Consider the following 22,398-nt stretch of genomic DNA (forward strand, 5'->3'; position numbering starts at 1 on the left):
AGTATAGGATGTTTTAGCTCTTTAACATATGCTCCCTGGGGAGGGGCACATCAAAACCACCTTAATCTGTATGTAACCTGCACTCATATCTGGAAAACAAAAAAGTAATACCAAAACACCTAAGTGGTTAAGATTGTACTTATTGCCCCTCTGGTTATCTCCCTGGATGGCCTATATTCAAGAAATAGTCTGAATACACAATATTGCTACTCCCCCCCCTCTTTCTCTCCTCTATTGCACTCTTCCGCCTACTATGCATTTTCTGTGAGGGATTTTAATGGGCACACCCCTCACCCCCAGCCAGTTACTGGGCTAGCTGGTAAGCACACAATGCCTATGCATGAAGTCACCAGCATGCGCCAGCACCCACAGTCGGCCCACCCCTGACATGCAGTTGGGAGCAAGGAGGGCCATCTCATACATGGTTTAGGGTGTTGCAATGCTGACTGCTTCCAGACTTGTGTACTTTGACATGGTGTGGCTTCAGTATAGCCATACCCGCCGCTGCCCTAGAGGCTGTAGGACAGGGCTGGAGCTATGAAAGCTACAATCAGGCAACAAAAAGCAAACGAGTGAACTGTAGCAGCATTCGGTGGAATAATAGTAATAATAATAATAATAATAATAATAATAATAATAATAATAATAATAATTTATTATTTATACCCTGCCCATCTGGCTGGGTGGAAGCGTTCAGACTGGTTACTTGGGCACAGGAAATCCTTCCTTTCAGAGATCATACCGCAACCCCATTATGGATGAGATATGGCACCCATAGCATGCAAAGGCACAATGAAAGCAGATGCCAAAGGTAAGGCCTTGTTTATTTCATTTGGAGAAACTCTTAACAAATGCCTTCGGTAACCAGGATCTTCCATTTCACCATTGCAGCCTGGGATCCAGCATCCCCAGCACACAAACGCTCCCTTCTGGGTAGCACAGACAGTTTTGTCCTATTTAGCTTTCTGTCACAGAAACACTTGATGCCACAGAGGATCGCTCCCTTCTATAGATTGATGTAAAGCATAAACACTGGGAGATTACAGATTTAATTTTTATAGTTTTCAATATGAAAAACTGGCTATTGTTTTACAGTGAGGCTTATATGAAAATGAGGTTCTAAATTACAACCTGCTGGGCACTGATGGGCTGTATTAAAGCTATACATGAGGTTAGGCCTCTAGCAGATGCACTGAGATCAAACTGTGCTACCAATCATCAATTCACACCTACACAGGAAACATAGGAAGCTGCTTTCTAGCAGGCCAGACACTTTGCTCATCTAGCCCAGTAATGTCTAATCTGAGAAGCAGGGGGTCTCTAAGGCCCCTGGAAGAAGTCTTTCACGTCAACTGTTATTTGAACCTTTCAACTGGAGATACTCAAGTTCTCCTCAGGGGTAAAAAGGTAAAGGGATCCCTGACCATTAGGTCCAGTCGTGACCGACTCTGGGGTTGCAGCGCTCATCTCGCTCTACTGGCCAAGGGAGCCGGCGTACAGCTTCCGGGTCATGTGGCCAGCATGACAAAGCCACTTCTGGCGAACCAGAGCAGCACACGGAAACATCATTTACCTTCCCGCTGGAGCGATACCTATTTATCTACTTGCACTTTGACGTGCTTTCAAACTGCTAGGTTGGCAGGAGCTGGGACCGAGCAACGGGAGCTCACCCCGTCGCGGGGATTCGAACCGCCAACCTTCTGATCGGCAAGCCCTAGGCTCAGTGGTTTAACCCACAGCGCCACCCGCGTCTCCTCATGGGTAAGAATTCATAAATAGGGTTCTGCAGGTGAAATTACACTTCCAGTTGGCCAGCAGAGCAAAGCACACACACACACACTCACTCACATACACACACAAAGAAAGTTATTGAGGTCCAGCAATTATGCTAAACCTGTTTACTCAGATGGTCCTGACTAAACCATTTCTTACTCCAGTAGTCAATGAACACAGTGCAGCTTCTTCTCACCAAGACAAAAGAAAAGGATAATCCTCTCAGCTTGATGTGGTTTCTGATGCCCAAGCAGCTTCTTGCCCAAAGCAAACTTTAACAGCAAGGCAAGGTGGCTTGGCTTTCCTTACAATAAGTGTGGCAACCCCAAATACCCCCCTCTGTATTTAACAAGATTTTACACTGCACACATCTGCCTTTCTCCCCAGTTTTATTATGTCTGCCACATGCTATTTGCAGCTTTCTCCCGGAATAAGCTCAAAAACCAGAGGAGGGGAAGTTGTTTTATATCACTTACGATTGGTGAACACTGCAGTTGTAAAAGACAAAATCCACAGCTGCAAACTTCTTCCCAGTCTCCTTGGATTTGAGGTAGAGCTTTACCACTCGCTTGTCGCCTGGAACAGAAAACAGGCAGAAAATAGATCAGATATTAAAGAGAGAAATGGCAGCATGGGCATCTGGGAAAACAGAGTGCCGGGTTTGGCAGCACCCAAATGAGTGAGGCTTGCAGTGACTTCGTTTGAGCTGAGGAGCAGTTCCAATGAATCCTAGTTAGTGGACAAAAACGCTAGTTATTGATGTTGAAGAGATGTGTGCTTGACCTGCACTAAAAATCTAGCAGGATGCAGAGGATAGGTGATCTTGCTCAATGTGTAAGTAAAATGACAGGAGGAAGAAGAGTACCAGAGGTCTCCAACTGCCTAGTTCAGAGTTAACATTTGAATTTCTTCTACATACCTCCACAGGTAAGGAGGGAATTCGACTTTGTCAAATTTAGGAGCCTCTTGTGGAATTATGGGGAAATCAGTGTGTTATTGATCATATTAAGGACAGGAATCTAGAAGGTGTGTAACAATTATGCCTTACTCAGCAATCAGCCCAGGCAAACCATTGGACAGTCTCATGTTGCTATCCCCAATTATAGTGAGGACCAGTGTTAGAAACTGAGATATGAAAGCTAGGAGCTAAATGGCACCTTAAACCTAGGTTACGGGCACAACAACAAAATGTCTAGGCACACTTTTTTATAACAAGAATACAAAGCTGAAAATGAATGAACTGCAGCTAAAATATTCTGTTCATTTTCACACTGTCTAGTCCTTCCCTTGCCCTCCCCCCTAATATTCTTAAGAGGGTCTCTTCTCCAGTCTTCAGAGAGTAGCTGGAAGTGGTGAGGAAGAAAATGGTCCTCCTTTCCTTCCACTCTGCAGTTTTAATCTGAAATCTTAGGTGTAGTACTGCGCCCAGAGCTCAGAAACTGCTCAAGCTAATGAAATTCCCTGTCGCAAAATGTGCCTAGAACAGTGGGAGTTTCGAACCCAGGTGAGGACCTGTAAATCACCTTGGCCAAGGGTAGCACATACATTCCTTACTAAATAGAATAGTAACAATATATTCCCTGCCACTCTGTAAATGCACCCATTTCAGTCATTTGCCTTCTTTCTCTCTGTCTTCTCCTTTCTTCAAATTCTCTGCCTCAATCTCTGCTCTCCTGCTCACAAATATGTTGACCCTTCTCACAGAAGGTAGATATTGGTATTTTGAACTCCTCTGTGCCTCAAATATGACATGCTCTCTGAACTGAGCAAAGGACAGCCTACCATGGCACAAAGGTCTAGACTGCCTGCCTTCCATGCAGAAACAGAAAGAGAAAAATACTTTTGCATCGTTCAAGTTCTTGGCTGTCCAGAGAGAAAGCCTTTATACCAGATTCAACCGCACTGCAGAGGATGCGGTTGGCTCCTCCTTTGTGCCACTTCAACTCCTTCAAGGGAAGTCGATGTCTATTTTCACTCTACAAATACCAATGGAGGGGGAAGCGCACCCCAAGGTGCGTACAACTTACGATTCCCCCTCAGCATTATAGGATATGAATACCCTCAAAATCACATATACAAGCACAGTAGAAATAGCCTTCCCACAGCAGCAAACAGGTTTAAAAATAACCTGGATAATCCATAGCATCTTACATCATGGCAATAAATAAACTGAGAGATATTAGCTCAGCTATTGTGTTACTCAAATGGGGTTGTTTTTTTGGGGGGGGAGCTCATGTTCTCTGAAGTATGTAATTAAATATCCTACCCCCCAGAACTTTTGCTCTGTACTCCATTGGTGCAAGCCAACAAGAAAGCCCAAACTCACCTCGTCCTCTGGTAATAGGGATGACATCTTTTGCAGAAGGAGAACTACAGTAGATCTTGCCATCTACAATGCGACTTTCAGACTCCGTAAAATCTTCAAATGAGCAGTTCACGCCAGCAGAGAGATCAGGGACATTCCGGGCCTGCAGAACCAGCTGAGAGAACAGGAAGGAGAACGTCACACGCAGAAAACAAGCGGACACCTGTTCCATGGTTCATTAAGACAAAAGATCTAAGAGCAAAGACCACATAGTGCACCTTCTCCCAAGCCCAGACTGCTCCAGAAGGGCTCAACATTCTAAATAAATGTACTGGTATTAAGCAAGGCCAACCAAAGTGAAGCTAAGCCACCTACCAGGACTTCCGACATGGTGACCGATATGTTCTTGGGCTGGATGGTGAGCTGGACGCACTGGCGTAGATCTGAAGCAAAGCGCTGAGGTTCATCAGCTCTTTCACATCGGTCCTTCCGTGAGCAGCTGTGGGGAAGCAGAAGGCAGCATCCATTACAGTTGTGGTTTTAGGTTATGAGCAGTAACGTGTGCGTTACTTTAACACCCCACGTTCTCTCTTTGTTCCTTATTTTTTGCAAACCAGAGAAACATTTCTGGGTGCCGCACAACAGCCGCAGCAGCCTCTTCTAACGACTGAATTAGATTGGTTACTCCTATTTTCTCAAGATCCTCTCAAGATTTTCAGCCACAGAGATTATAACTAGTTTTCTCCTTCTGCCTGCAGAATCTCCCCTGATTAAACCTGTCCTGTACAGCTGCTGTTACAGTTTTTAATTTGGTTATGTTATTTATTTATAACTTTCCCTTTGACTTGTGTTTAATTTCCACATTTTAATATTCCTGACATATTGTATCATTTATCTATATATGCATCATAACCCATTTTATTTTATGGTCGTTGCTTTTATTTTGTTCGGGTCTATGATTACATTAAAGAAATGAGACAAAGGCGCAACCTATTCTATTGGCTACAACAGAATGCTTCTTTCAAGCTGAACTTCAGCCGGGGATGGGGGGGGGATCTGATTGACGCCAGGGAAGGCCTCTGCAGGCTCATTCACAGGCACTACGTTGGTGATCCCTGGTGTAAGCATCTCTCTCATGCAATTTAGCTTCTTATTTCTATATCGTATTCTGGTGCTTGAAGCAGGTTCTAACACTACAAAGAAACATCTTTGTAATTGCAGGGCAGTATAATAGCGGTTCGCTTTTGTACTTCAATGTCTCAAAACATATCTGAATAATAAAAATTGGGCTTCTGAAGTTTATTTTACACATTACTTTTTCCACTATGAAAATTAATCTTGGTGGTGGGGCGAAAAAGTATAACATATTAATGGCATCAGAAAAAGTTCTCTCTGCTGTCAGAAAGCTATTATCTAGTTGTGAGATCTGCATATTACTGCAATTAAATTGTTGGAAAAGAGGCAGCTTTGCTCTTCTGGCCTCGGGTAATTGAAAGGCTTAGGTTCCTTTTTCTTCGTAAACCAAGCATTTTTAAAAAAACCATGTTATTTTTTAACTTTCATTAGTATTTATGTTCTTTCCCCTGCCCCCACCCCAATGACTTGAAATACTGATTTCTCTGGTACAAACTGAATTAGTTAAAATGGACATTGTTTTTATTTGGACAGCATTGTTATGAGATACAGTATCTGTTTCATCTGCATATAGCAGCTGAATTCTATGTTGGTTATTAAGGCGTTTAGCTAACACAATAAACTAAACTAAAAACCTATTCAGAACTCTTAACGGCCTGATAACAATAATAAGCATTTGTATGGCACTTGCAAGTGTTCAGAGCACTTCGCATACGTTTTCCAGCGGTAACCCTTACAATAAACCTGTAGGATGAGTCAGTATTAATATGTCCCATACTGTAGATAGGGGGAGGAGAAAAACTGAGGCTGTGACTGGTTTGCCTAAGGCCACCTAGGGGTGAGATTCAAACCAGGGACTTCCTAATGTATAGCTCAGGCTCTCAACCACAGAGATGTAAGCAGGTACCTGTGCATTGGTATGTTCAAATCCGCTTATCACAGGGCTCTCCCACTAACAGCCTACACCACCCTGGCTCCATGCTCTTCTAATCCCTTGCATTAACTTATCCTAGATGAAGTTCTGCTTCACTTTCCTTTATGCCCTATGGGAAGCCATCCCACATCCCACTTGCTTTACTACAAGGGTGGGGTGGGGGGTGGGGAGTGGCACTCCCCTGCCCCCAGAGCACGGCTCTATCCAGGTAACGCTGCCTCCATTTAATGAGTTTAAATGAGTTTCCTTCATTTCTCCTCCCTGCATCTGCGATAACATTATTTCATTACGGAAAAGCATTTTAATTAAGCGGAGGGCAATACAGAAGAGCAGATACACATGCGCCTTTCAAGGTCCTGGTAATCTCAGTGATTTATCTCCTGAGCAAGTGCCAGCATGACATCGCACTGTGGAGTTCCTGAACCACTTCTGCATCCCACCCATCTCCCCAAGGTGCTTCAGGGAAAGATATGTTTCTGAGTTTAATTAAAATGCTCCACATGGCTAAACAGTCAGGGCTTTGCGGCATCCGAGGAGGTTTTTCCCTCTAGCCCAGAGGAAACGTCTCCTCCCCCATGCCTTTTCCTTGATGTTTCATTCCTTCTCTTCCAAGTTGCAACTCTGTTCCCATGTGGGGAGGCCCATTTGCTGGGTTTAAGGGCCTTTGGGTCGCAGGCCAAATTAGATCACTAGCAGGGAGCTAAATGGCAAGTGCAAGCCATTTTCAGAAGAGGACGAAATATTAGCGAAGGGAGAGAATGAGAGAGAAGGTTTAGTATATAGATGTTGGTCTGCAAGGGACATACCGTATGCTAATATTTAGAGCTGCAGAGCCCCCATATTCTCATTCTCAAGCTAACTAAAACAGGATTACTCCTTACTATTCACTCCTAAGGTATTACCAGCTTGCCAGATGGTCCTGGGTTGCAGTTCTGAAGAAAGACAGCCTCTCCAGATCTCCCCAGATCAGGGCAGTTGTCAAAGGGAATAATCTATGGAGTCCTTGACTTCTCTCCTCATCTGACAAACGGGGCAGTGTGGCATCTGCAGCTAGGTGCTGTCGGCCATCATAGCTGGAAACGTTCCAGTGCCAGAAACCTTGGCATTTCATGCCAAGATGTAGGTATGTATTTAAAGGAAATTTGAATAAGTTTCCCTCTGAACTACAGGCAAGACAAGAGTAAGATGTTTTCAAATCCAAGGGCTGATAAACTCGAATGGTCGCCTTCTGTTTCATGCCATTCAATGGACTCAGAACAGGATTTTTACTAAAACACACACAACGCTATTAAGATGATGCTGTCTCTCACAAAAAGGCTGGACAATGATATACATGAGCAGTTCTGTTTTGGACACATGGCTTGTGTCCATCTATGCTTTGAGTGGAAAACATTCCTGCTGCTTTTCAGGACAGGAAGCTGCATTTTTAGATCTCAAACTACCCTACATGTCTGATATTCAGAGAGTGTGTGTGTGTGTGTGCGCGCGCGCACACACACAAACACGTGTGCACTAGACAACTGGTAGCTTGGAGCAGGCTGCTGTCAATCAGCTCTGAAGCATGTAAGATGGACTGTAAAGGCAACCCTGGACAGATAAGGCCCACTTGCCGCTGCCTGATGCAGACTGCCAAAGACTAGCCAACTCACTTATTGGTCTCCTGCAGTGCCCAGTTCCACATTAAGGCTCGTGGCAGTTCAGTAAGGTAAGAAAGGGACTCTACCAGAAGCTGCAATGGACACTGCTATTAGACACTGGTACAGTCAGTGCGAAATCTGCTGAGCTGGACTTTTTGCCGCTCCCTCCCTTCAAGTCATGAGATTCAGGGTTGAGACCTCCGCAAGACTAGTTACCCAAGCAAAGCAGCTAATTCGCCAGTAATAGTGTATCTGTGGCATAGATACTCAAAGCTGCAGGAGAGAGGAGTGGGGGCAGGCTCCAGAAGATGAGTGGATGAAAAAAAACTGCAGGTTGGGAATAATGGTTTTTGCAGAATTATATGTTGAGCCCAGAAATGGAAAGTCACAGAGAAGAGATTCACATCCAGAATTTATCGATTTTCATTATATCTTGCAAAAGTTATTACTAATCTCTTCACAAGGTTTCTAGTCCTCAGGCTTAAACCAAACCATGAGCCACATCAGACACATTTTCCCCATGCATATTTACAGCATGTCATGAATGTTTATTATACAGGTTGGGAAGTCAGTAGAGATAGCAGCTTCTTCAACCTGTGGCATTCATAAAAGTATTTTAAAAAATACAATGATCACACCATACCTCACACAATGACATACATGGATTTTCCTATAAAGAGATAATCTCCTTGTAGGAAATATGTCATGCCTTATCACAGAATCATAATTATAGCACTTATAGAGCGCTAAAAGCACTTCACATACATTATCACAGTAATCCTGAGAACAATCCTGTGAGGTAGATGAGTATAATTATCCACATACTGCAGACGGTGTGGGTGTGTCAGGTCAACCGAGGGTAAGAGACAGTGGCTCCCCCCCCCCCCAAAAAAAAACACATCTTGGCAAGTTTCTGATTTAAGGCAAAATCTGCCTTTTGGAATTCCGCAAGAAGATCATGGCAGTCCTGGCCACCAGCTTACATGTCTTAAAAATAGGATTAGACAAATTCATGGAGGAGAGGGCTATCCTTAGCTACTAGCCATGATGGCTATGCTCTGCCTTCACAGCTGGAGACAGCAATACTTCTGAATACCACTTGCTGGAAGCTACAGGAGGAGAGAATGCTTTTGTGCTCGAATCCTGCTTGCAGGTTTCCCATAGCCATCTGGTCAGTCACTGTGAGAACAGGTTGCAGGACTAGATGGGCCATTGGCCTAATCCAGCAGGCTCTTCTTATGTTCTTATCACCTCCAGTGGAACAGGCCAGACCAAAAGCCAATTTAGTCCTATGTTCTTCTTCCTACAGTGGTTAATCAGGAGCCTCCAGGAAACCCGCACACAGAGCTTCAAGAAAACTGCCCTCTCCTGCTGCTGCTGCTCTGCAACAGCTGGTATTCAGTGGCATGTACTACTTTGGAACATGGATAGCCACCATGACAAATATACTCCGTACAAGCTCACCTCTTGCCAGTTCATATTGCCACCTTTGTCTACTCCCAACCCTGTGCCATCTGCCATGTTGTTTGCTATGCCTGAATTATCCCCTTCCTCTCCCTCATCCCCAATACTCACTTATCTCTCCCCAATCTCTCCCAATTCCTATCCTGTCCATTTCATGCAGACTGTAAGTGTCCTGGGCAGGAACTATGTCACTCTTGTGTTCTGTCAAATGCACATAATTCGTATTACAAGATGTTAAAACAGCAGTTGTAGCTTAGTTACCAGCTCCTGCTAATGTAGCTTCACAAGCATTCAAAGAGTAGGAAGGAAGGCTCCCTGCAATCGTCAGTCTTGTAGGGTTATGAAGAGGGCATTTGGTACTTACATGTTGTGTAGGACACACCAGCCACAGTGAGGGTCCCTAGAGCCCAGACATAGCGCACAGGTTGTATATTGCTCACAACTCTCCACTGGCACACGGGTCACCTGAGGGACAAGGACAGGCAGTTAAATTATTTTTCCTATCAGGAAATTCCAGGCTACTCAAGCCTTTATCAGCTGGACGAACCTTTGTCCCTTCTCTACGATTCCCATCATACACACATCCCGTCAGCTTGGCTGAAAACCTTCAGGATGATAGGAATTGTAGTCCAACAATATCTGGAGGGCACTATGTTGGCTGCCTCTGCTGTTGGAGAGTATGGCACAGTCACGACTTTTTAATTGGCACAAAGCATACAATGGTACAAAATTGGCAGAAATCCAGAATAGTTAGATATCTGTACAACTGCATATTCAGAGGTTGCCGTCTTGAAGGAACTCCTACTGAAATTACCAAAGGTGTAGAACCACGAATGGGCAAAAAAGGAAGCTCCAAATGTTACAAAGAGCTAAATTACAGGTACGATGGAAGGTGGAAAGGGCAACAAAAGATTTGGGAAACCTCACAGGGACCCTGCTGTTTCTGTGCATGTGGTAGAGGAAGGGGAGGAAGAAACAGAAGAGCAGGAGCCACGCTTTGATCATGGATTAAAATAATTTCCCCAGATCCCATGCCTTGCTATCACCACATTAAAAACCCAAACACCACCAGTAGCCATGAAAGGGTCAACAAAATATAGGTCAAAGCCCAAGGCTCTTTCTAAGCCCAGTGTTAACTGAGGCATCCTGCTATTTCTTTGAGGCTGGTGATCAGAGCAGGGGGAAAGGGGGGGTGCAGAGGCCTGCTCTTACGCTAAGTCCCTCTCCATTCCCCAGAGGCATCCCTGTGCCTAGGAAATTAAGCACGGGGGCTATTAGTCCAGACCCCACCACAGAGCAGCCTCTTTGAACATCTGCTGAGAAGCAAAATCTGCCATGGCAGCTTTGAAGGGGGAGGAAGGAAACAGCAGGAGCCTGGGAATAGGGCTAAAAGGAGGTGCTGCAAATCTGTTCTACGCACAGAAATACTCCAGGCTCTGTATCTACGAAACACAGATGGGAGGTGGGGCCCGACGTTATGATCCTGTTCCCTCACCCTGAGCATGTCATGAGAAGAGGGCTTCAAGGTGCCAGCAAACCCAGGTTCCATGGGACAGAACTACAACAATCTGTCTGAGGGCTCTCTCTCAGGATGGTAATATTCAAGATGTGTGTCATTCCTTAGCCATTATACAGCCATTTTGTCTGAAACCAACACTTCCACAGACAATGGGAGTGAGGTAGCATACATGTTTCCCAGCTTCAAATGGCATATTTGGGAAACTGACAATCTCCAAGCTCTGTCTTTCCTTTCCCAACTTGTTCACCTTCCTCCTTCACAAGCATACAAATCTAGCAGACTGGTTGTGCAAGAATGGAACTATTCTTGATACTACCACCAACCCCTTGCATTTCACTGTGGGATGTTCAGGAGGCAAAGCCCCTTCCTCCACTTACTAACAAAGCTGCTTTAAAATTCTGTCTACAGACGGCTTTTGAACTCAAGTGCAATCTTCCCTTCCCCTAATTTCCCCTCTTGAAGTTGACCCTGTGGCCATGAAAACCTCCAGCTACCCAGTGGAGGCTGAGACCTGCCTTCTGTGCATGTATATTTATGTGTACAAGAGAGATATAGAACCAGACCGAAGACTAGCACCCCCCTCTTTATCTGCTACTGATCTCAATGGTCTTGATAGCCAGAAAGACTATGGAATGAAAGCTGGCTTCTGGGAAATAGGGCACTTGCTGAATTTTAATACTAAATATCAATGGGGTACCTTCTAAGTGTGATTCATGGGAGAATATGCATGGATCAGCGTATATGTGTGTTTAATTACCCAAGCAGAGGCATGGATCAGAACATGATGAATCATGATCCAAGAACAAGACAAAAAAAACCTAAAAAACACCAAAAACAGAGCAGTCACCCAGACTGTATTTTACAAAGCTGCAGAAATTGTTCCTCTTCTCAGCCGGAAAATAACTTATTGACAAGCATACACAAACACAGCAAGTGCAGGGCCACAAGCTGGAATTGTGGTTCACACTTTTCGTTTACATGGGATATTATGTGTACATAAGGCATCACTTAAACCTCTATGCTGCCCTCTAGCTTCAAGGAGTTACAGCACAGACCACACTGGCTTCCGAGACAGATGAGTTTCTTTAATCTGTTTGTTATTATCCTACTAAATCACCTATGACCAGCACAGAGGTCTCCAGGAACAGTAGACTGAGCTTCCTTTTATACAGCATCTGTGATGGAATAAGCTGGACTTTCTCAACTGGGTGCTCTGTCCTCCAGAAGTTGTTGGAAAGCCCCAACCCTTGGCCAAGCTGGCTGGAGCTGATGAGAGCTATAGTTTAAAACATCTGGAGAGTACAAGGCTGGCAAAGCCTAGGATAAAAGAATGGCACTGCACAAAGCACCCATCTGAAAGGGAATTGGTGAGGAACAACCTGTGCATCATCTACAATCAGCTGATTCCTCCTTGCAGGGTCTAGACAGGCAAGAATGAAGTGCCAGGTGGGTTGTTATGCAGGGCTGTTGAGCAACATTTGGCTTGTTGGGTCATATGCCACGCCAGATAGCTCATTCGATTTAGGTACAGCATTCAAAACCTAGTTTCAAACAGTGAAAAGGCATAGCACTCTCTCATTCAGGCATCTCCGTTCCTAGCTACCTACCACCCTCTTGAAGATAATCATCACACAGCTTGTTGAAACCTAGTTGAAGAAAAAAATATTGGGGCATCTGCATTGCCCTGTCCTTGTTCCAGACACTGGTCATAACCCATTTTCTTCTTAATCTGACAGCAGGAGTCCGCCTTAAAGGGTTACAAGCTCTTTATTAATTGCTCCTCCAGATTTGATTAAAATCCCCTCATTCTGCAGGCCCTTTGAGCTATGTTACAACTGCTCATTTAATTACTTTCCACCAACAACCTGATAACAGTAAGCTTTATTAAGCCAAAGGGAGAGAAAGGGGACCTGCAAAAGGCAGAATGAATGTCCTCAAAGCCATTTAAGCAACCTTCCAAAATCTCCCCTCATTACATCCAGTGTGGTCTGGACTCTGGCTACAAAATTAAACGCCACCAGATTGAGGATTATATAGCCCCATTGTCAAAAGACTTTAACAGAGATGTCCATGTTGAAAAGAACCCTTGAAGCCCACCAGTTACAGAGGGAATGGGAAGCTTGCCCCGTCTTTTAATTTCTTCCCACCTTTGTACTGCCCTTCCAATAAAATATTCACCCTACTAAGTCCCCACACTGATCTCCTTCCTCACAGGAAGTACATGCAAACACAGGAAAAAACACACTCTGGTTTCATATCATTTTGCCTTGTCTTCTGGAACATGTACATCATGGTGCATCATGGTGCATACAGGCATCATCAGGGAAGCAGAAGAGTCCTGGACAGCAATGCTCATTGCATTGGATTGGCATATTTGGTTCAGAAGAGCCCTGTGTGGTTCTTTCTAATACTCATGCTCCTTTTCCCTTTTCTTCACATAGCCAGGATTTAGAGACAGCTGGTCTAGACATTGCATTTTTACTAGGAAGTGGACTCCCATGTGATTGCTTAGCCCTGCTGTTGTAACATGTAAAACACATTCCTGGCTGCGGCTGATGTGAAGATGCTCCACACCTTCCCAGCAGTACCAAGAGGCCAGATCAAGTGGTCTCTGTATGGTAAGTGTAACATGCCCACTAGCTTTCAGGCCATAGCTGCTCCCAATTGGATGTTGCCACTACAGTGTACAGACTGTACTTCTAGCAAAACAACTGAGAGGGTCCCAGATTCAAAAGGCAGTTGAAAAGACCTTGTCACTGCCAGTCAAGAGGAGACATACTATTCTAGTTGGATAAATAGCCTGATCTATATATAAAAAAAGGTCTGTATCTTCCTATGATCTTGAAAGGACAGGTACTTTTTTCCTCCCAGATCACTCCTACAACAACATATATTTAACACTGTAAACAAGCAGAAGAATCTCTAAATATATCCTGTCTAGGAACTCTCCAAACCCTATCTTACCTAAACTTAAACCTGCAGTGTTTAAGTACTAACAGAAGAAGACAAAAGTCAAGCAGTCCAATATTCACTCTCACGCTTACCAAAAGAGGCCAGGGTATAAAGGGAGAGATCACCACTAGTCACCCCAAATATCACTCCCAAATGGTGGGAGAGGCTGCTAAACACCTCACTTTGCTAATGCAGCAACCTCAAGCTACAGTCTCCATATCCAGTATGCCTTTCTTCAATTGATGCATGTAGTGGAGACAACCTGCCTTGCAACCACATTAGGATAGCTTGCTGTTTTCACTTAAAGGCAACTGGGGGAAAAAATCACATCATCCAGAGATCTCTTTCAGGGGTGTGCGGGGTACGTGACCAGTTTTTTGGGGGGGTATTAAATTTCTAGGAATCAGTCTCGCACAGAGCTGAATACAGAAAAATTCTAGTGGTGGCATCAGAAGTTAGGATCCTAGGCAATCAATCAAAGTGCCTGGGTTTTTTCCAGCCCTGCTTGGCCATTAGAATAGCTTCCATCAGTAGCAGGTGTGCCGCTCCACAGTTCCTCCACCTTACCAAACAACAAAGCTGTTTTTACAGAGCTATTTAGCAGCCATGCAGGCAAGCCTGAAAGGTTTAGACAGGCATGCATTCCAAGGGGAGCAGGGATTTCAGTAAATGCTGCTAATCATTGATGAAAGAGGAAAGAATTCTATGTTATATTTAAAAAAAATCTGATTTGACAGTCTCAGAGCTCAAAAGGAAGGAGGTATGTGAAGGTATGTAGAGCAGATTTGTAGCTCCTTCTTCTATTTCTCTAGTTTAAAGGGCAACCATGTTTGTTATAATATGTTGCCTTTTGCCGTAAAAGAGCCTCCAGATGCCTCTCAGATAAGGCCTTTGGGGCAGCTTCCTTCGCTCATTTGGGATTACCGTGTTTCCCCCTTTTTAAGACACCGTCTTATAACTTTTTTTCCTCAAAAAAACACAAGGTGTCTTATTTTCAGGGGATGTCTTAATTTTTTATTAGGTTTTTATTACGGTACGGTACCTTACTGGCTCGGGGTGCTGCCATCCATCCCATCGCTAACATGGGAGCCGACAGGCGCGAAATGGAGGCGGGAGAGCGGGGGGGGAGATGAGAGAGACGCGAAAGGCTCCGGGGTGAATGGCAAGTAGGTCGTCGGAAAGATGCCTGCGTAATCCCGGTCCCATGAGGGGGAAACGAGACCCTTGTCCACAACACCGAAACACGCATTCATAAGGGGCGGCAGCTCAAGGAGCCAAACTTCCTTTCCCGCTTGAACGCGTGCGGAGGCGGGCGAGGGTACGCGAGGGGAACCCCTTCGGGAATCCTCTGCGCCTTTAAACTCGAGTAGCCAGCCAGCCAGCCAGCCAGCCAGCCAGCCAGCCAGCCAGCCAGCCACACGCGCGACATCTCTGAGGAAATGTGCTTTTATGCTGAAGTCCCGCAGAATTGCCCCAGGAGGAGGCGGTGGCGGTGGCACCCTGTCTCCAGAGGGAACGGGGAGAGTTCGTCATGGCCCGCCCGACAAGCACCCCCGCGGGTTTCTTGGGCAAAGCGGCGGCGGCAGCGCCACGGCAGCGCTCCCTGAAGTGCTCCTGCCTCCCCACCCTGAGCCGTTTCCATTAGGGGGTGGGGTGGGGTGGGGTCTCCCTCGCGTGCTCCTCGCCGCCCCTCTCCCTCCAGGCATTGGCAAGGCCGCCTGTCAATCAGCTGCCAACTCGCCCCCGGCGCGGAAGGGGCCAGCAGCGCTCCCGCTGCCGTTCATCGCCCCGGCGGCCATGCAGCCCACGATGTTCTGGTCGTGCAGAAGGGGCCAGAAGCGCTCCCGCCACCATCTGTCGCCCCGGTAGCATGGAAGGGCCTGCAGGCCTTCCGCCGCCGCTCTGCCTCAGGCCATGCAGCCCACGACGCTCCAGCGGCTCGGAAGGGGCCAGCAGCGCTCCCGCCGCCGCCCCGGCAGCACGGAAGGGCTCATGGGCCTCCCGCCGCCGCTCAGCCTTGGGCCATGCAGCCCACGACGCTCCAGCAGCACGGAAGGGGCCAGCAGCGCTCCCGCCGCCGCCCGCCACCCCGGCAGCGCGGAAGGGCCCGCGGGCCTCCCGCCGCCGCTCAGCCTTGGGCCATGCAGCCCATGACGCTCTGGAGGCACAGAAGGGGCCGGCAGGCCTCCCGACGCCAAGGGGTTTCCCCGTTCAGGCGCTCGGCCGGAGTGGAAAAAAGTCCTGGGAAGAGCGGGGGGGGGGAAGTCCTCCTAGCGCGGCTCGCCTGGCAACGCGCTCAATTCATGCACCCCCTCCCACCTGGTCTCAAGCCTCTCTGAGGCTCTAAAGGAAAGCAACAAGGTATGTCTTATTTTCGGGGTATGTCTTGTATTTCGCAGATACTTAAAAATCCTGCCATGGCTTACTTTATGAGTACATATTAAAAAGGGGGAAACACGGTAGTAGTCCATTCAGTCCTAAATACTGACTTATCACTGCAGTGTTTCTGCCAGATGCTCAAAGATGTGTGTGCTTCCCCTACCTTTATATATGCCTCCTTTGCTGCTGCATCGGGGAAGTGCCCATGGAAGTGCCCGCAAAAAAGGTACTTGTGTTTAGCCAACAACTGCATTGACCAAGTTAGGCAAGACACCTCAAATTGCCACATAACATTTTACATAAAAGGCAGGTTGTGTGAATGTCTTTACCCTGCATCCTTTAAAAATAAAAAAAACAACTCAAGGAATGACATGCTGTGCTGCCAAGTCATAGACTGTCTTTTTTGCCTTTTATTTTTAAATGGCTGAACCTAGTGTTTTTGTTCCAATTTACTCTTGCATGTAAAATGCCAGCATTAGAACTGGTGAGCTTAATTAGGTGGCTGTATGACTAGGAGCGCCTATGACCTAACTTCCTTAAAGAAAGCTGTTCTAGCAAGTCATTCACATTTTAGTAGCATCTAGACAGGACTACTGTAATGTAGAACAAGTGGGCTGCCCCAGAAAAAGATGCAGAAGCTTCGGCTGACTCAAAAGGTTGTTGTCAGATTACTGTCTAGAACTGTTCTGGTAAAAAGGTAAAGGTAAAGGACCCCTGGATGGTTAAGTCCAGTCAAAGGCAACTATGGGGTACAGCACTCATCTCGCTTTCAGGCCAAGGAAGCCGGCATTTGTCCACAGACAACTTTCTGGGTAATGTGGCCAGCATGACTTCTGGCGCAACAGAAATGTGATGGAAGCTGGAGCACACGGAAACACCTTTTACCTTCCTGTCGCAGCAGTACCTATTTATCTACTCACGCTGGTATGTTTTCGAATTGCTAGGTTGGCAGAAGCTGGGACACAGCAACGGGAACTCACCCCGTCACACGGATTCGAACTGCCGACCTTCCAATTGGCAAACCCAAGAGGCTCAGTGGTTCAGACCACAGCACCACCCTGATAGAGCATATACAGTGGTACCTCTACTTACGAATTTAATGCGTTCCGAACGCACATTTGTAAGTCGAAAAAAATTGTAAGTCGAATCCCATAGGAATGCATTGGGAGTAAAAATTCGTAAGTAGAAGCAACCCTATCTAAAAATTCGCAAGTAGAAAAAATCCTATCTAAACCACATCCAAGATGGCGGACGGAGCTCTATTCGTAAGTAGAAACATTCATAAGTAGAGTTATTCGTAAGTAGAGGTACCACTGTATATCTGGTCCTGTTTGAACTTCAGTGATACTGTACACTTCCAGGCTCAACTCAAGGTGCTAGTTTTTATCTTTAGGACCCTAAATCATGGGTAGCCAACAAGGCTGAACTACAGCTTGCATTCATTCTGACCATACTGATGGCACTTGGAGTCCAAAAACGTAAGGAGGGCACCATATTAGCTATCCTTGTCCAACATGCGTAGCAGTGGGAAAAGGGAGGAGGAAGAGCACTGCCATTGCCCAAATACCTGTGTAGGCTTTTGGAGTTGGCTGAACCTATGCTGATCCTGATCTGCTGATGAGAAGGGCAAAGACCTAGTTTTCTGACTCTGAATTTTTTTATTGCTATGTTTTCATTATGCTGTCTTGATTTTGCTTTGATTATTTTTTTTCTATTTTTATGCTGCTCAGCACTCTAAAGTTCTATGTGGACAAAATGTGGGATAACAGGTTTAAAAATAAATAACCATGCTTCAGGAAACCTAGAACAGTGCCTAAATAGGGAGAGGTGGATCTCCCATGATAGATGTTAGCTTGTAAGATCCACTAATTCCAGTTGTACACTGGCGCAGGGCTGGCGCAGGGCTGAGGACTCTGTAGCCTGGATCTTGTTCATTTTTTAAGGTCATCCAACCCATGGACTGATTCACACTGAATATCCAGTGTGAGCCTATCCAGAGAAGGGGTGCCTTTTTTGATCCCCAACATTTCCCCCATGGTCCAATGGCCCCTAATTAAAGGAAAACCCAAATGATCCAAACCACTCATTTAGAGCAGGAATGGGCAGAAAGAAAATCAGAATCTACTAGGAGACCTTTGGTGATTTGTAGTAGATCAGCAAGGATTTCTCAGTCCCAATTCTTTAACAACAGAGACAACAAAATGACTCCCTGAAATTAGACTGCTGCACTGAAGTATGCTTTGGGCAATTGGGGACTGAATTTTTGTGTAGAAGGGCTGTGAGCTCAGCACTGATACTCAAAACAATCCCCGTCCTCAGCAGCTGCTAAGAGGAACCTAGTTCTTTAATTATAAGTGTTATGTCTTTTGCACCCGGCTCTGGCTGGCAGAGTTCTAGTAAAACACAAAGTAAATCCTGCATGGCTCTCCTGTCCTCCCTCTCCTGGTTTAGTGGGCAGTTAGGATCCTCCGACCTAGCTACAGGACAGACTGCAAAAGGAGAATAAAGCAATCCCAGTGTAAAAAGGTAAAGAAATGTTACCAGAACCAGAACCTTGGACTGCAGCCCAACAGAATTAAGGTTGGGCTACTCAGCCACAGTGCTCCTAACTCATATAAACACCAGTTTATCTTGCTGGAGGAGTGCAAAAGAAACTTCTCCAATACCTGTAGCAGAGGCAATCTTTCAAATGACAGAGCTTTTGCAAAACAGACCTAATGAGTCTGCTTTAGAAGATTAGAAGAGATGTTGCATGTACCCACGATTCATCTGCTTCCTAATAATAAGTTTGTTTCCCCTCAGGACAGACTCAAATAGATATTATTCATTCTATGAAAAGACACCTGAGAGCAAAATCAGACATGATTTAATGTAATGGGGGGGGGACTCTTAGAGCCAAACCAGACATGGTAGCAGCAGACCTATTCATTTACACCCAGGTCTGCCTCAGTTGTGTATAAAGCAAGGGCCCACTGCTTCATGAAAACAAGGTGGATGGATCAGGACTTCCAGGCACTTCCACTGTTTGTGGCTTACCTACCTAAGGTTCGTTTACCTATGGCCTCCACCACTAAGTGCTTTCTCATTCCCCTGATTTCAATGAGTGAGATCAACTGGGTAAAAAGTGCTTGTGGGAAACTTTACACAATCATGGAGTGGTAGGCATGGAGAGGCTTTAGTTCAGTGTGATGCACTTACTGTAAGGGTGAGATCTCATTTTTACATGAATGGTCTGCTACTGTCTTGCCAAGTTTGAACATTACATTCAAACACAGAAAAATAATAATAATTTTGGCATCAGAGATTCAGTATATATTATTAGTTATTCTGGAAAAGGGTAACTAATAATATGCGTGGCAGCCCAAGAAGGATTAAGCAGCTTAATACAAATGTTTTCGTGACTAATGCACACCATACCAATTTTGGCAAGGTTTAATGAGGAAAGCTGAGTTTGGGTCTTTAGTTGTTGGTAAGGGGAATGGCAAAGTACAGCACTTGCACTGTGCTGCCATAGAAACAGCAGAGACGTTTCTTGCAGAGTTAAAATGAGTGGACCAAGAGCCCCTTTTCACGACCAGCCACGGCCCTTGCTTGTGGTGACCACCAGTACCATATGCAATCATGCGATGGCTGGCAGCGCACACTGAGCTTTAGCACTCTTGCACATTTGGCCGATTCTGTCCATTTGCAGGGCATGCTGAAACTCAACGCACACAGCGTTCTGCCTAAGCTGTCACCCATCAGATGATGGAATCTGCTTGTTCATTAAAAAGGAGCCCTCAGGAGAGCTGTCGCTCTGGTGTTGAATCAAGTAAAGGTGTAGCCCGTCACTCACACAAGCACTTTTATTGCAATGAGCTCCATGATCACTCCATGAGCTCGACATCTAATCAGAACTATACTAATAAAGGGAGTGATGTATTTGAAGAAAGTATTTTTATTTGGTTGCTCTGAGAATCTGACAGTCCTGCCTCACACTGTGCTGGAGAAATATCACACAGATGTACTATGCAGAGAGAAAGGGCTGTGCCTCATCACTGCTAAGCTTAAAATCACGTAAAAGGGCCAGCTGTGGACAAACTCAAGTTCTTACCTGTTTCTCAGTCATAGCATAGAGGTACTGGAGATCAGGGCTGAGCACTAAGTCCCGCAGGATGGAGCTGCCATCATGAGCTATGACATTCTCATACTGCAATGCTGAACGTCCAATGGGATTGGCAGGGTCCACAAGGATCTGAAAGAAAAGATGGCAGCTTTAGCATTTGCTGTTGTGATGCCTAGTATCATCAAGATGGGAGACATTTGTTGGGCAGCAAATGAATAATGTGCCAATACACACCAATAGCTAGCTGGTGGGGGAACAGTTCTTTCTACAGAAAGGAAGACAAACCTATGAGGAGCTTTAGGTATACAGTATATGATAGTCAGCCCTTACCCTGTCAACCAACACCATGTTCCTTAAAACTTCAAGACTTCCAACTAGGCCAAAGTCATGGGCTGGTGTTTGATAAATCAGCCTAATGGGAATTCCAAGAACCCCATCCCAACGGCATGTTTTGGCTGCCACAAGTAGAAGCAGAGAAGGAAAAGCAGAGTCAGGATGATTCTCCAAAACAGAAACCCATCTTTCATTCATTTTTCTAAATATTTTATTTAAGGGGAAATAATGAACCCTCAACCTAATATTGCCAGCCAACAAGAGCCCCTCCCACTCCCCTTGCTGCTTTAGAACCCTTATCCAGGTTGCCCTTTTTTGGCCTCTGTTCATTAATCAAACTACTCCTTGAGAGTTAGGACAAGAAATAGCTCCACCTGGTTTCCATTTAAAATAAAACTACATTATGCACTTCAGTGCACATTAATGCTCTTCAATTAAATCTAATGAACTTTAAATGAAGCAGGGGACTTCCGGATAATGTGTTAATAGCTCCAAAGAAAGTACAAATGGCTGGTAAGGGGTGTGCAGAGAAATAGTGGCAGCCACACAGGCATTGCAGAGGAGATGAAACACAAAGCTCTGTTTTAACTGGGGTGAGCCTTCCATTACATATCTAGACTGGGAGAGCACTAGGTGGAGGAAGAGTTTAATCTACTGGGAACTTCATCCCACCAAATGTGCAACTACAGAAATATTGCCAAATATTTGTATGAACACACTCATCACAACCTAGCTCCTTTGTCATGTGGTCATTGTATGCAATGTTTTGCTCATCTTAACATTAACTCTCTCCGTGCACTTGCAGGACAGCTATTACAACCCTAACTGTCACACACCTGGATTATTTAAGCTTTGTTTTGATCAGCATTTCTCCCCTGCTGAACTTTCCCAAGTTTTTTAAAGTATTCTCTGGTGTGGAAAAAAGGTGGAGCATCAAAAAGCTTATAGCCTAGCACACTTTCCCTAAGCATCAATGGCACAGTGCATTTAATGTAACATTAGTGGAGAGTTAGCATATATAATCACCTTTGTTTTATGATCAAGGACCCATGTTCTGCCTCCCCAATAACAGAAGAGAAGGTAAACCAGCACCTTTGTTCTAGGCAAGGGATATAGTAAATGCTCTAATCCCATTACTACTCACAGTGACAATAAAGCTTATCCTAAAGACCTTGCTTTCACTATAGAAGGCATAACCACATTAAAAAGGCACTCCAGGGTCATAGCCAACCCATGGCAGGGATGAAATACAATAGGGTTAGGTTACAGGTAGGTAGCCGTGTTGGTCTGGATCGAAGTAAAATAAAAAAATTCCTTCAGTAGCACCTTAAAGACCAACTAAGTTTTTATTTTGGTATGAATACCAAAATGCACACGAAAGCTCATACCAAAATAAAAACTTAGTTGGTCTTTAAGGTGCTACTGAAGGAATTTTTTTATTTTACAATAGGGTTAATTCTCTAATGTTAACTGCCACCTGGCTGCTGAGCACGAGTCATTTCCTTGCCCAGAAAGTATTTGCTTGTGACACACTTATGGCCAAACTTGTGTAAGCTGAACTGTGAGGGGAATGGTCAGTAACCTAGTCCTGCCTCACAGCAAGAAACTAGACTCAGAGGCCTTTTGGACCTATCTAATTCTATGACATATAGTTAAAGTGGTGATATACCACAACTTTCCCAATAACCTCTAGAATGTTTTGGACTACAATTCCCACAATCCCTCACTTGGCCACTGCTTGTGCTGGCTGGGTCTGATAGTCCAAAATGTCTGGAGGGTAACAAATTAGGAGATATTGATTTACCATGCTAGCAGTGGCTAACATGAGTTACCAACAGACTCTAGAAATTCAGTTCGTCTTTT

The 22,398-nt window shown here is 45.2% G+C and overlaps 1 protein-coding gene across 4 annotated transcripts in view; it reads right to left on the reverse strand.

The window, feature by feature from the left end:
- PLXNA1 (plexin A1) overlaps nt 1–22,398 on the reverse strand; it is a 303,760-nt gene that overhangs the window by 135,138 nt on the left and 146,224 nt on the right. For all 4 annotated transcript variants that reach the window (XM_035106479.2, XM_035106478.2, XM_035106473.2 and 1 more), the window contains exons 4-8: nt 20,191–20,331; nt 9,612–9,712; nt 4,454–4,577; nt 4,100–4,253; nt 2,250–2,349 (exon numbers count right to left, since the gene is read on the reverse strand). In XM_035106479.2, the coding sequence (XP_034962370.2) occupies nt 2,250–2,349; nt 4,100–4,253; nt 4,454–4,577; nt 9,612–9,712; nt 20,191–20,331 (620 nt within the window). The remainder of the gene's footprint in view (nt 1–2,249; nt 2,350–4,099; nt 4,254–4,453; nt 4,578–9,611; nt 9,713–20,190; nt 20,332–22,398) is intronic.

The sequence above is a fragment of the Zootoca vivipara genome, chromosome 2 (assembly GCF_963506605.1).
Source record: "Zootoca vivipara chromosome 2, rZooViv1.1, whole genome shotgun sequence".
In the NCBI taxonomy this organism is placed as follows: Eukaryota; Metazoa; Chordata; class Lepidosauria; order Squamata; family Lacertidae; genus Zootoca; species Zootoca vivipara.